The sequence below is a fragment of the Aspergillus lentulus genome (assembly GCF_001445615.1).
Source record: "Aspergillus lentulus DNA, contig: Alt04, strain: IFM 54703, whole genome shotgun sequence".
In the NCBI taxonomy this organism is placed as follows: Eukaryota; Fungi; Ascomycota; class Eurotiomycetes; order Eurotiales; family Aspergillaceae; genus Aspergillus; species Aspergillus lentulus.
The window spans coordinates 1,523,613-1,538,326 of NW_028322122.1; the positions used below are offsets into that span (position 1 = coordinate 1,523,613).

The 14,714-nt window shown below is 48.5% G+C and overlaps 5 protein-coding genes across 5 annotated transcripts; 4 read left to right on the forward strand and 1 right to left on the reverse strand.

The window, feature by feature from the left end:
- Window positions 1-67: 67 nt before the first annotated feature.
- ALT_1779 (uncharacterized protein) lies at window positions 68-890 on the forward strand (the record flags this gene model as incomplete). Its single annotated transcript, XM_033559231.2, has 2 exons — window positions 68-536; window positions 604-890. 2 exons carry the CDS (start codon window positions 68-70, stop codon window positions 888-890), a joined length of 756 nt encoding a protein of 251 aa, XP_033415122.2.
- Window positions 891-1,600: 710 nt separating this feature from the next.
- Window positions 1,601-2,842, reverse strand: ALT_1780 (cyclic nucleotide-binding domain-containing protein; the record flags this gene model as incomplete). The annotated part of the gene is made up of 1 exon (XM_033559232.2): window positions 1,601-2,842. One exon carries the CDS (start codon window positions 2,840-2,842, stop codon window positions 1,601-1,603), a length of 1,242 nt encoding a protein of 413 aa, XP_033415123.2.
- A 3,781-nt stretch (window positions 2,843-6,623) lies between these two features.
- Window positions 6,624-8,033, forward strand: ALT_1781 (carbohydrate-binding module family 48 protein; the record flags this gene model as incomplete). Its single annotated transcript, XM_033559233.2, has 1 exon — window positions 6,624-8,033. The coding sequence occupies one exon, from the start codon at window positions 6,624-6,626 to the stop codon at window positions 8,031-8,033; it is 1,410 nt and encodes a 469-aa protein (XP_033415124.2).
- A 1,879-nt stretch (window positions 8,034-9,912) lies between these two features.
- Window positions 9,913-10,405, forward strand: ALT_1782 (uncharacterized protein; the record flags this gene model as incomplete). Its single annotated transcript, XM_033559235.1, has 3 exons — window positions 9,913-10,118; window positions 10,223-10,327; window positions 10,390-10,405. 3 exons carry the CDS (start codon window positions 9,913-9,915, stop codon window positions 10,403-10,405), a joined length of 327 nt encoding a protein of 108 aa, XP_033415126.1.
- A 1,629-nt stretch (window positions 10,406-12,034) lies between these two features.
- Window positions 12,035-13,000, forward strand: ALT_1783 (VIT1/CCC1 transporter family protein; the record flags this gene model as incomplete). The annotated part of the gene is made up of 2 exons (XM_033559236.2): window positions 12,035-12,405; window positions 12,466-13,000. The coding sequence occupies 2 exons, from the start codon at window positions 12,035-12,037 to the stop codon at window positions 12,998-13,000; spliced, it is 906 nt and encodes a 301-aa protein (XP_033415127.1).
- Between the last annotated feature and the right edge of the window lie 1,714 nt (window positions 13,001-14,714).

The window sequence follows — 14,714 nt, forward strand, 5'->3', positions numbered from 1 at the left end:
ACGCCCCAAACAGCATTAAAACCATCTCAAACCTAAGTATAAAGAATCCGACGAAAAGGGAAAAAAGATGCCTCCCAAATCCAAAAAGGAAACCCCCAAGCCCAAATCCCAACCTCCAGATCAGCCAAAACCCAACTGGCCTCCCCTCCGCCCCCTCATCCCCCCATCAGACCTTTCCCTAGAATCCCTCCTCCACGACCAAATCTACCTAATCCGCAACTTCCTCCCCTCCTCCCTCTGCAAAACCTACGCCTCCTTCCTAGCCTCTCTTCCACTCGCCACCACCCCCGGCAAACCTAAAAAGGGCGAGGCCGTCCGCGTCAATGACCGGTTTCAGGTGCAGGATGCCGACTTCGCTGAGAGGCTATGGAGCGGGACAGCGCTGAGGGAGCTGGTGAGCGGTGCAGTTGATGAGGATGAGGATGGTGACGGGCGGCCACGCTCAAACAGGGAGATCTGGGGCGGGGAGCCGCTTGGTCTGAATGCGAATATCAGGATATATCGGTATTCGAAGGGCCAGTTCTTCGCGCAGCATTGTATGTTCCGGCCACCCCCTCTTTGTCCTCCGTAACTCTGGGGATAGATGGGCTGATGAATTGCTAGACGATGACTCGAATGTAGTTACGTTCGAGTCCCCTCAACACAAGCCGCAGCAGGCTCGCACGACCTGGACCCTCCTAGTCTACTTGACGAGCTGCACGGGCGGGGAGACAGTCTTCTACCCTGAGCCGACCCGCGCGAAGCGCAACCCGGAGCCTATTGCTGTGGCGCCGGAGGTGGGCATGGCGCTGCTGCATCGGCATGGGGAGAGGTGTCTTCTGCATGAGGGGAGGGAGGTCACCGAGGGCGAGAAGTGGGTTTTAAGAAGTGATTTGGTGGTTGCGCGGTGAAGGATGTTAGTTGACTTTTGTCTACGTCTCACCTGTTGTTGCTAGGACTCTACGTGCAAGAGGCTGTTGTGCTTATAGAGTTGCTTATTGGCGTGAGACTGGACTTCTCTGGACCCAGCCTGATTATTCAACAAGCGGAATATTCATGTGAGATATATGTTCAGAAACCAAAGCCGAATAGTACTGGCTCGTCAACAGCATTCAGTGTATATTTGCATAAGAAGGAAACTATAGAGTCACAATACTGGATGTTGCACACCGCCCATCCCTTCAATACTCATCAGACAACCCCAAAGGAATAATTTCGAATAGCAGCCACTGAGATGTAATGGTAACAGGGACGTTTGCAATGTTTTACCCCCATAAGGGAGAACAGAATGATGGATGCTGGAAAGAGACAAGGACAAACCGGTTTCGGCCCACACGAGCATCAACGTCGCACAAATGAAACGTTATAAAACTTAGTCCTCAGTGTGACCCCAACACTTGAAAGGCAATCTACTATGTCGGTAACAAGACAATGAAACCCGAATGATTCATCGGAGAGTTTCTCATGTTCATCGCTTCATATTCCCAAGACCAAGCATGCCTTTACCTTGTCCGTTGAGCCCAAGAGAGAATGATAAACGAGGTACAAGAATAAGGACTAAAAATGATGATGACCAAGCATGTCTCCATGTCAACCACGTTATCCAATCTATCGGATTGCATCACGAGGGCGAAGGCTTCGCGGAGTATTCGGCCCTCCTCATAATATCCTCCACAGGCCCCAGTAACCGTTTGAACCCGTCGCGACCAAGTCGTGCAACTTTGACGTCGGTCTTGGCGACTACGCTAGCGGCACGAGGTTTGTCGTCCAGCAAGGCGAGCTCTCCGAAAAAATCGCCCCTCTTATACGACTTGACGGGGCGCTCCACGTCCTTCTTGAAAGCTTCCGCCTCCCCAGACTCAAGCAGATAGAAAGCATCGCCTGGAGCGCCCTCCTCGATGATCGTAGAACCAGCTGGGTATTTAATCGCATCGAGCGCGTCGGCAATCTTGGCGCGCTCATAGGGTTTGAGAGAAGAAAGCAATGGCACCTCTTCCAGGAAAGCCTCATACATGCGGCGTCGCTGGAAGGCAGAGTCCATGAGAATCCGGCGGAAAGTAATGCGGTCCAAAGCCCAAAGCGTGCTCTTGGGGTCTGCTGAGACAACAGTCGCGGCTCGAGGTGCGTTGTACATCAAGGCTAGTTCACCAAAGGAGCCCCCAGGACCAATGGTGCTGACCTTGTTGCCCATACCATCGGGGCCTGGTTGGACTGAGCCCGCGGGGTTGATATACACATCGAAATGGCCATTCTCCACGATGTAAAAGTAATCGCCGGCATCTCCCTGAGAAATCACCTTGATATCTTTTGCAGGAATGGGTTTTTCGACCAAAGCGTCAAGTACAGTCTTGAATTGGTCGTCGTCCAGGTGAGAAAACAAGAAGTTGTTGCTCACAGCCGTCTTCAATCGCGAAAGCTGTTCTTCGGTCTTCGGATGACATGGAGGTGTCCAGCTATCTGAGCCAGCAGAGGTAGGGTTCAGGGACTCGGCGGATACAGAGGTACGGCGGCCCAGCGCATAGTTGTTAGGGAACCCTTGGTTAGCGGCTGCCGTTGGGCGAGCTCCTCCAGGAGGTTCGGGATGTTCGCCTTGACCTTCGCTCCCCTGACCAAATCCTGCATCAAAGGGCCTATTGAACTGTATTCCATCACCAACTTCACTGGAGTCATTGCCTCCAGGAAACGTGTTTCCAGCTGTGGGCGCTGTAGCGGCGGAGTGTGCACTGCGGAAAGTGGGATCGGTCGGTGACGTCACCTCATATTCTTCCTCCTCGGATATCTTCTGAATCGGAGAATATTTGTCGTCTTTTGTGCTGACCTTAAGGAACGGGTTTGTACCCGGGAAAGAAGAGCTATCGGCCATCCTGTGGGCTGTAGGGCCGGAGATGGTACAGCTCCGGCCAACTTTGGAGCGGGGGAGGTAGAGAGCTCGGTTGTTGCGGGCAGAGCTGCTGGAAGGACAGAGACGAAGGTGGTCTGTAGGAAGTTAGAAAGCAAGGAAGACAGATCTTGAGCTTCAGTTGAGAAGATAGTGGATGAAAGGCCTTTTATGGAGGAGAAATGTCGAAGTTAGAGCAGCAGAGGATGGTGGTGAGGAGGGGCGGGGAGTTGAGAGAGACAGAGCAACCGTCTCCGCCAAAGACTGGGTGGGTATCTCAAGGTGAAGCCTAATTGGAGAGTTTAAGAACGCAGCGACCCAAAGATGGTCGTATGCTTCCTTCTACAGCTCCCTCTCTTTGAGTGATGAAAAGTAGCAGAACGCACGATTGCTTTTTGTCTTGTTTCAGTGATCCGAGACAGATGAAAGAAGTTGCGTACACGATTTGAAACAGGAAGTATTGGACAAGAAATGATAAACAACAAGTACGACACGGAAGAAAGGGAAAAGGGGATAGTTGAAGCTTGAGAAAACCGGAATTGGAGCTACCGACCTAAACTCTGTCTCTTATATTGATGGGTCGCGTGAAGAGTTTCCTGAGAGACGGACGTATGATGACTCTAACTGAGCCGAGACAGAAAGTCACAGAGACGACACCCGGTAGCCGAGGTGAGACCGTCCAAGCAGATAGGGGCAGGGGTAGTAGTGGTAGGAGAAAGAGACGAGAGAAAATAGAGGAGAACTCTGAGCAAAGTGGAAAGGAAGATGGGAGAGGAGCAATACCTAGAAAATGGTCCAGAGGGGTCGCAGAAAGGAGGAGGGGGAGAATCAGTGAAAAAAGGCGGGGAGCAGCAGGATGTGACGGAAAGCTTGCTATGGCTTGTGCTTCTACATCTAACCAGAAGACTATCAATTACAACAAGAGAAAATCATATTATAAAGTGCTCTCCTTTAAGTGTCAAGTATTCTTCAGCTACCTAGCTCCATGAGATCTACTCAGGATCATCGCGAGGATAGACGTGATGGCAAGTCGTCGGCTCCTGCATCACACCAGGTTAGATCGACGTCACGGATTGCCCCCTGCTAGACCATACACTACGCCAATAGTCGATGGTACATTCTGCAATAGTCTGATCTTGAACAGACGATAAGAGGTTAAGGAGGGATAATCAACACCTAGTTGAAGAAAGGGATCCTTTTGACTTGGCTCTTTCCCTTCTAGTTATCCAGGAAACGCCAACAATGAAAATCATGGTACGGAAGTTTCTATTGGAAATGTGACTCTCTTCCAGGTGTCTTCTAGAACGTTTGAACGGAGTCTAAAAACAGATTAAGAGTTTAGAAACGTTCCCGAGGACTCCGCTGGATGTCTGATTGCCCACAATAGGGGGATGGAAAAGGGGGAATAGGTTAGAGAGAAAACCTGAATTCTTCTATACAAGTAGTTTTAACATATTTAACTCTATAGTTATGCCTACTCTCAGTGATACTTACCACCCGAATAGGGCTTGAAGTCAATGATGAAAAATTGTGTGGCGAAAAGCTATCAGTTACAAGCTTGGTGAGGTCATGAGTATCAAACGTTAATAATCGCTGACGTCTGCGACGGAGTGTCGGCTCCGCATCTTCATGGATTTCTGGTACCAAAGTATCGCTGAGCGTCCGTCCCAGTAAAAAGAGGTTGACTACATTCTGACTCTTGAGCTTTTCTGGTTCTTGCTGAGCTTCCGCCATGGATGGATGTCTCGTTACCTAGGTAGCTTTGGCTCGAGATGATGGTTGATTGTTACCCAAGATCAAGGATGGAAATTGAAGATTAATGCCTAGGAGCGATTGGTTCATGGTATGCTTCTTTTTCTAAGTTGGGATGGATCTATCCTGCTTAGTGTTACTACTGGAGCGCTGTGTTCTTTCAAGGTAATCAATCTTTGCAACGTTTCCTAACCAAGGAGAGTAGCATGAACGTGCGGTGAGTTTAATGCAGCGAACAGGCAATGTATGGCTTGTGTGTAGTCTACCTTACTGTGGTGCATCCGAGCAGGTGATAAGCGACGGCCGTTGTGACAAGGTTCCTGCAGCTCAGTTTTGAACACCTAATGTACCTCGGTCGCATTGAGGTATAGTCCAGCAGGAGATTGATTGAATGATGCATCTACTTGTTAATATTAATGATGTGCATGATGAAAAAATTGAGGTGTTATTACTAAAGGGTATTGAGACTGCAGTGTCAATTTTCATTGAACTTGTCCTGCCGCTTCACTGAGACTACTGCTGCACAGTGGAAAAGGCAGTACAAAGCACGTACAGTCGCTGTCCCGAGTCCAGCCCATCACTGATGAGTTGTACAATACTCATAAAGATAGGGCACATAAAAAGGTCATTTCCTCCGAGACCATACATAATGGATCTCCCGGATAAGCAGCATGTCTCGTCTAGATATAGCTTTTAATCACTGATCTTCTTGATTCTTTCGCGTTTGAGATAAAGCGGTCTACACGGAGTCTTCATACCTCAAGCTAAGAACCGGGTAGTTCACAAGAGAAGCGAAAAGTTCGACTGCCAATTGTCATTGATGCTATCGAGGCCTATCAGAATCCTTGATTGAGGCCGACCGAATCACCCAAAAGGTCTGTGTCACCGCCACCCCGCTCCAAGTTAAAGCTCTAGATCCCCCAGCGCAAAAAAAAAAAAAGGTGGTCACCGTGCTCGATTTTTCCAGCCTCTCAAATAATTAATATCTCATAGCTTGGCTGAGAGCCAAAGTACAAAGACCAAGGAATTATAAAGAGGATCTGTCAGACAGTGTGTCGGCACGTTCAATAGGAGGCGCAACGCGGAAACTGAGGATCCCTTGCTTCCACAGCTGCAGCAAGTCTCTGCGCAACCCAGCGGAGTACTCGTTCGTCCGACTATCATACATCGCCGCCAGTCTACAGTGTATGTCTACATCGCGCTGGAAGATGGGAAGCTACACGTTCCAATGGTGAGTCAACGGGAGATTTCCTTTCTTAAATCTCGTAGAATTTGAGCTTCTTTTTTAGCTGTGGTCTCCTGCGCCCCAGCCGATCAGGCCCTACGTCGATGGCTAAAGTCGGGAACTCAGTACACGAATAACCGTTTGAAGAATCGATGGCTGACTGGTTTCTCGCATATGGCTGGATTATAGGCCACACCCGGCGAACGAGGTATTTGTCACAGGCAGCTTTGATGATTGGGGTAAAACGGTGAAATTGGATCGCAATGGTGATGTCTTTACCAAGGAGGTTCAACTTCCATCTGCAGACGAGAAAGTGCATTACAAGGTAGGTAGCGATCTGAGATCATTTTCCTTTCCCCATTCACTGCTGTACTTTATTTCAATTACATTGAACGCCTGTCAATTTGATGCAGACATCTCTGGATAACCGTATTACTATTGCATGGATCTTTTCTGTCTGCCTACGCTTCCCCATCCCCTCAATGACGCTGGAAGGCTTTCCGCTTACTTCCACTGACGTCATATCACCGCCTCGCTCTCACCTTGGTTTCTTTGGCTCGCCCAGCTTCCAGTTTTTGACTTATAAGACAACCTTCAACGTCAGAGTATCTTTCGTTGTTGACCCAACTAACAAATTTTATCTGACTATAAAAGTTCGTCGTCGACGGCATTTGGACGACGGATAGCACTGCTGCTGAAGAGGACGACGGAAGCGGGAATATCAATAACGTTCTCTACCCCGGTCAACTCAAACAAGCATCAAATTCTCCACAAACCAGCGGTACCACAATGGCGACTGTTACTCCAGAAGTGACCGAAGCGGCAATAGCGGCCGGTATTCACAAGGATACTGAGAAGAGGGCCAATGAGGCAACCATCTCATCCGCCGCCCCTGAATCGACAACTGCAGAGCTTGCCAAAGCTGTTCCCCTTGAACAGCGATCCAACGTGCCCGGTACTTTCCCAGAGACTCCTGGACAAGAAGCAGAAACATTTTCCGTCAACCCTATCCCCGCTTCGGGTACCAGCGGCAATCCAATCAGTCTGAAACCTGGTGAGAAGGTACCCGACCCCAGCACTTACACTAGGAACACCGTCCAGTCTACTGCTCGGACAGATCCTGCCGGCTACGCTCAGGATCCCAGTGGTGCTACTGTTCTCGAGGGCCTGTCAGCGGGCCAGTCGACGGGAGCCAGTGACCTCGCAATGCCTCCTGTTTCCGGCAACATGATTCCCGAATCTAGCCTCCCCATGGGTGAGCCCAGTCAGGGATTCAGTGATCCTGGTGTTACCATCCAGTCTGCAGCACCCACCTCCACAACCGCCGCTCTTGCTGCTTCTGTCCCACTCGAGTCTCAGAGGCCCCACGGGACTGCTGAGGACGTAGCCGATGAGGTTCCGAAAGTCGTGAGGGAATCGATCGCCGAGTCCCACAGAGACCCCGAAGCCGCTGCAAACAAGGAAGCTGTCGAAGAAAAAAAGGAAATGGAGAATGAACTCCAAAAACGAGTCACCAAGGAAGAGTCTAGTGGTACACCTGCTCCGAGCACCACTGCTGGCATTGGTTCAACTCAAACGAGCGGCGGAGCACCCGCCGATGAAGTGCCTGAACCAGTGAAGCACTCCATTGCCGAAGCTCACAAGGACCCCGAGGCCGCTGCTAATCCAGAGGCCGTCGAGGAGAAGAAGGAGATGGAGGATGAGCTGCAGAAGACAGTCCCCAAGGAAGAACATGCCGGCGCGCCTGCTCCCACTGCCACTGCCGCCACCACTGAGACCGCTCCTCGAGCCACAGGCGTCGAGCCTGAATCGCAGCCAATGTCTCCCGGTGCCGACACCCCTCAAGGTCCTACTGTTACCACCGGTGTTGCTTCAGCGAAGGCCCCGGAAGTTTCTGGTCCTGGAGCTGCTCCTGGGGCTGGTGCCAGAACCGGTCAAAGTGAGGGCTCCACAACAGTCATGCCTAGCTCAATTCCCGATAAAGCTGCCGCTCCTTCTGAGCGCCAGACCGAAGGAACCTTGGCCCCTTCACAACCTACGACGGCTCCCGCCACCACCGCTCCTCAGGCGCAGACAGCAGGCGCCACTAACGGTCCGTCCAAGCCAACAGGCCAACGCAACGGCCTGAGGAATGGGATGAAGGAGGAGAAGAAGAAAAAGAAGAGCTTCTGGTCCCGGCTCAAGGAGAAGCTCAAGTAGACGAACACAGGCCATGTTGTTGGGCAAGAATGATGGATGATACCAAATGGGCGGGTTGATTTCTCTGGATACCTCTATTGCTTACTTTGTTCATGACGATTTCGTATACCTCATTGCTTGTTTGCCTCCTTCCGAATGGTAATGGTCGATAATATAATGAGCTGCAGATGATTTCTCACTTGCGTTGCAAAGTTCCAATAATAATACCATTGTAATGACATGGATGATAACGAAGTATTGTAAATGAAGCTAGACAATGCCCTAGTAAGGAGTAGAGCGACGTCAGCTGGATTACGACAAAACTGATTCTTCTGGAAGCCCAATAACATGATACATATGTCTTTCATTCCCCTGTACTCATTATATAGTGCTACATCATTACCAACCATTCTCGATGAGAGATTAAGACATCTGACGTACTAGTATATTTCAGAAACAGATAGGGAATATACACCTAATATACGCCGACATCATCATGAACGAGTCAAAACTATATTGGTATCGCATCAGAAACAATCCCATTCAACTTCACCGGATACCCCAACATGCTATGAACAGTCAGCCAACAATCCCTTGAGCGCAGCTTGCAGTCCAGCAGAGTACTTACTCCTTCCCGGTCTTCGTGAAGCAACAACCGCAAAAGAGAGACGCCGGATAGCAAACAACCTGCGCATGTCAGTCCATGCTTTAAACATCTTACCACAAAGTACAGCAGTTTCATACAGCAGCAACAATAGTCGTGATGAATCCTATCGAAACGCTCGTGAGAGTTCATCCCTTTACTCCTTGAAAGGATCCCATACCTAATGTTGGTCCGACGAATTTGCACCGGCAGGGATTCTGATCCGTGCCGCATTGGAAGCAGAGGGGAATGATGGGGATGAAGGGGCCGGACATGTTGATCACTATAGAATAGATTGGACCCGGTGTGATTAATGGATGAATACGGCTTGAAGTCGTTCGATACAACTAGTCAAGCGAAACTACTGACATTTGATACTTCGTATGGATACCTTACTTCCTTACATACCTTATGAGCGAGAAGTCGGTATTGCGCGGATGATTCATGATGACGACAGAGACACAGCGCAGAAGGATCCCTTTGGCAATGCAGTGTGAGAAAGAATGTACAGTTTGTGCCTCTCTAGGTGGTTGAACCTGGAGTTATTGGAATCCTTCTAGTATCTAGACTTGAAATTATGGCATCAGGGCATTTTCGACTTGACATCTAGGTTCTGTGTATAGTTTTCGACTCTGATATCAAGGCGCAGCCGTTGAGTTGCACTTGCAGCCACAGTAGCCACTTGACAATCTAACTCCGACATATAATACCAATCAAAAGAGATTTACCCCTGCTGGAGAATGAGTTTTAAAACAGCCAATAGGTAACGTGATTTGAGTGCGCCCAGTCCGAAAGTTGCATACTGACCAGAAAGGGGCATTTTTTCGCAGAGAGATATCTAGGCACCAGAATTCCTATAAGCCACCCCGCCCACCAAAAAGCCTTGGCGATCAGATTGATGGTTCGCCCATACACATATCACAATCTGCCCTCTTTTTCACCCTTTCACATTTAAATTTGGGTATTGCCTCAAGGCTTCATTTTGTCTCATTTAGTCCCTTTAAGGATCATTCCCGAAATCAAAGTTCTCACTCAAAGCCACAGGTACGTCTCTTAAGTCTCATGTTCAAGTCATTCAGCCACCGCACCTGATCGACGTCATCCTCTCCACTCAGCTCAGCCCTACGACTTGACTTACCTGAAGAAAATACTAATAAAGGCACAGACTTCTGCAGAAATTTAGCATCACTCTCCTCTCCATTTTGAATAACTTACAGATCCTCTAATTGCTTGGATTGAGGCAAAATAAACAGCAAAATGCAGTCACTCATTCCTCTCATCATCCTCCTCGTCGCCGTCATCATTTTCTCCGTTATCGGGTACATTGCGTACAGCATTGCCCAAGAAGTCGGCAAGAATACTCGCTCGAAAATGGAGAAGAAACACGTTATGCTCACGAGGGATGGGGTGAAAGTTGGGGTGAAGGAGCTGAGTGAGGAGGACTATGTAGATCGGAGCCAGAGGTGAGCTTTTTCGCCTGATAGAGACTACCCCGAACGGCTGCATAGTGTCGGCAGAAGGTAGTCAAGATTCTGAGATGATTGTGGCTGACTGTGATATGTGATAGTATTTTGGTCAACATTTGGAATCACACCTCGTTTCCGGCGTATAAGAGCCGTCTTTGGAATATGACGGGCTCGACGGCGGGGACAGAGACAGAGAAGAGGAAACCGTGAGTTTGGACTATACGTTGTTGTGGGCGGCCTTTTCAGGACTAATTAATATTTGCATCAGGTACTCGAAATCGTGAAATTAAGAGGTTGGGACGTATTCTTGTCAATGTCATTATTGAAGATGGAAGATGATCCTTCCTGGTGTTGGTTGGCCAATTAATAGGGTGGCATGCTTGCTTTCCTACTTTATTGGCTTGAATCCTTTCTCTATCAATCATACTTCGCCAATGGGCTTACTACTGTTTTTCGCGATGTACACATCTTCAGACGATGTTTCGTCCAACATGGGAACGATTTACGGCCTCGATCTGTCCGAACTGAATGTAGCAGACATCTTCACGCTTTGCTCCGTATGACTGCGGACAGAATTGATGTTGTAGCTCCATGGTAAGTCTCTAAACGTCGTGTCTAGAGTCGTATGCGAACTTTGTAGCTGTAGTGTTTATAATAGCTTTAGGATGCGCCGTCTCTGTCTACAACCTCATTTACCCTTCATTCCGTCATTCTAAAGGGCTAGAAAATTGAGCTCATAGTTCTACGAAGATCGGTTGTGGAAGGTATTCGCCAGATCTGAAAACAACACCTCATCTCAATAGACTGTCGAATACTTTGTAATCAAGCAGATAAGTCCACTTGAAAGAGTTTATCTTCGTAGAGCATAGACACAATATGTCTACTCGAGGTCGCGTGAGAAGATGCCATCTCAGGCACAGAACGGTGGCCAGAAGCCAACAGCACAGTTGCTAGCTGCTGAGAGACTGGTCAAGCCTGGGTGCATATGAAGAATTCAATATGTGATCCGGCCGATAGCTGTTGTTGCAAGTTAGAACTTCCACGAGTTAATAAAGATTATACGGAGTATATCTCTGATGGTTAAGAGTCGAGATGGGGTCAAGAGGAGCTATGTAAATCAGAATGATCTAACCGCATTAGAGGAAGGGGGATTATTAGCAGAACCGCAACCCCAATCAGCCAGCATTTGTTGATAAGAATGATTCCTGACTGGCCCTGCTAAGCCACGCTAATTCTAATACAGAAAAGTGGTTTATCACAAGCTATCTCAAGCTTTCAGGAACCCCGCGGAAGAGTGGATCCAGCTGACCATTGAGGCGTTGCCTCCCGCATCTTTGAACGAATCACACGCCCACGTGCCAAGGAAACCCCCTCTTCCGCCTGCATCTGACCGCCAGAGCAGGCAGCACGTTGTTGGTCATGTCCTCTCAATAGGCTCGTGCTCGTACTGCGTGGTCGGTTGGAGTGCTGATAAGCAAGTCTTCTCGGGACTTTCCATGGCAAAACTGTCGTGTTCAGATCGCATCGTTCCCCTCTTTTCTTGTCGCTTAGATTCTAGAGGACATGGTATTATCTTAGTTCACTTGCTTTGACCTACTGGGTAATGAGGGTTAAGATTATCTCCACTAAGAGTGGTCAAGAATCTTGAATCTGCCTTCTCAGAGGTCCAGAGATTGTGCTTGTGATCCTTTGATTCGTTCAGAATTTTTCTCGCCAGAAACTTGCTTATTCGCAAGAGATTTAAGAGAGTTGGGGCCGACATTCTGTTGAGTAACTTGCGATGAGCTCTTGGATACTCGATCTACTCAAAATCAAGCCGTCACCTCGGTTTAAGTGAATATTCGTCTCGACTGCAACATCGATTCCAGATCGTTCGTCTTCTAGCAGCCTCCAAACTAGAGAATCGACGGAACATGTCTCTCAGTTCCATTAAAGGATTACTCTCCAACTACTCGCCAGTCAGCGAGTCGTCGGACCTGGAGAAGGAATATCATTACCCACTTCGAAATGGATCCGAAGATCTGGAATCTGCGAGTGGGAGTGAAGCAAACAAGCCAATTCGAAGAGAAGGCTCAGAGAAGAAAGAGTCTAAAATGATTGATGGGCGGACAGTTTCAGATGCCATTATCGGTCTATCGGATGGCTTAACGGTTCCTTTTGCTCTCACTGCGGGATTGTCTGCTCTAGGAGATACGAAAGTTGTTGTCTTTGGCGGTCTTGCAGAGCTCATTGCTGGAGCTATCTCTATGGGACTGGGTGGATATTTAGGCGCAAAGAGCGAAGAGTGAGTGCTGAAGTGTCTATGCAGATTCCTCCAGATGCGTGGCTGATATTTCGCTTCCAGGGAATCTTACCGAGCTACCCTCAAAGAGACTCGAAGCCAAGTTGTTGCAGACCCATCCGCTACAATAGAGACGATCTCTGAAATCTTCGCGCCCTACGACCTCCCATCTGAACTCGTCTCACAACTCACCGATCACCTGTCTGCCTCCCCCATGCTCCCTTCATTTCTTATGAACTTCCACCACACCCTTCCTGAACCATCCGGCTCCCGGGCACTCATCTGCGCTTTGACCATCGCGTTAGGCTACTTCATTGGGGGCTTCGTGCCGCTCCTTCCTTACTTCTTCGTCGGGCCGCATGACGCATTCATTGCGCTGCGCTGGTCCATCGCCACTATGACTATAGCACTATTTCTCTTCGGGTACGGGAAGACATGCTTCGTGAGCGGTTGGAAGGGCAGACAGAATATTCGACGAGGGTTCATCGGCGGCATGCAAATGGTCCTTGTGGGGGGTGTCGCAGCCGGATCAGCAATGGGACTAGTCAAGGGGTTCCAACTGCTCGCCTCGTCCGGCGAGAGTCATGGCGAGCAATAAAGGCTCGCCTTCTTCTGTTTTATTTCGTTTAGGCGTTGGGTTGGGCGGTAAAATAAACTCGGTCCCGGTTGTAAATATTCATTTACGGCGTCTGGTCGGCCTCATGATCCAGAATGTACAGTGCACGAAATCAAGCCAAACCGTACCTCCCCAGCATATCCAGCAGACGCCTTGTTTGCGCAGATCGGATCGAAAGTCGCCGGCAATCTTCTTGGCTATGGGCATATAACTCCTTACAACCGACTGCAAGACCCCTGAGTTTTCCTACTTCTGGTGGCGCAGTGCTGAATGTTCCATATTAGCGGTTACAGCCAGCATGCCAGGCTGCGACATTCCAGAAACCCTAGAAGGCTTCCAAGTCTATTCTCTACATTCCGCGCATGTGCTACATGACATCATGGCCCTGTCGAACTATTATTATCAAGGGGTTGATCTCAGAGAGGCGGTGATTGTGGCAGTGCGCATAGGCATGGAGGCTAAAGTGTGAAATCCTAAGGATTTATGCAAGGCGTGAGGCATACATGATTTATTTGCTGATCAAGGTCAGGCATTACGAGGTGTGTATGGATAAAACTAGTAAGCAAAATCCAAAACCCATACCTCTCTATACTCGTTTAAAATGAACAATATAACGTGTCCGAGTAATACACCCTTCCAAGTGAGGGACAAGTATCTAGTAAATTGGCATGATAGATCCCGTTTGAATCGCCAGAATGCAAGACTGCGCTTACTCCGTGTTTTACCGTCCACTGGTCATTGAAATGTGATCGTAATTGGGAGACTTGGTACGATCAGATGACGGTACACCTAAGGCGTTAGCTACATGATGTTGCGATGACCATCTCTTCTGGGCGCAATAATTGATTCACAGGTCATTCCTTGACATGATGCATGATGACTTAGTTAGGAAGTGGAAGAAAGGTGCGCCAAGGTATTAGTACATAAATTCACTGCATGTTGAGTAATATTATTTCAGTCAACCTTTGAACTAAAACACACTGATTCAGTTCATTTCATTATATCCTGCATGGTTGATTTTGATACTTTGATTAGGTACTAGGAGTACTCATCTAAGTGATGATTTTGTGGCTGTACCTGACTTCCTGGTACTTCCTTGATTCGGCCCAGATCCGCTGGATCGTGGCTCATCATGCTGGCCCAAGCTCCTTTCATCTCGGCGAATCCACTTCGCTCCAGGCAACCGCCAGATAATCAATCACTATTGAATGCTGAACGAGTACGAAGGGGACTCCTGAATAGCTGCGCATAATGTAAATATAGATCTCCAAGGCTCAGCTCAGGAGTTAGCTCGTGCCTTTGTCAGTCGTACCAGGCAGACAGCACCTCAGTCCTGGGTTCAAGTTGGACGACGCGGTTTTCTGAAACTACAGACTGAGACTTAATCTTATTAATGTCAATCAATATAGTTAACACTTTGATATGAATTATTACTGAGAGTTGTATGGCAGGTACCAAGCGCCATAGACGATACTCCATAGTCATCTCTCATATGCCATTTCACGTTGAAAGAGATCAAATAACAAGAAGGAAATGGTACATAGGACCATGCATAAGTATGGAGTTTTAGACTTGGAATAAAATGAAAGGGCCTTTGTGCACATTAATATTGCATCAAACACACAGCTTCGGATGTAGAACTTTTTAACACACATGCGGCTTGCCGGCTTTTCAAACTTGGCAGGTGTAATTATCT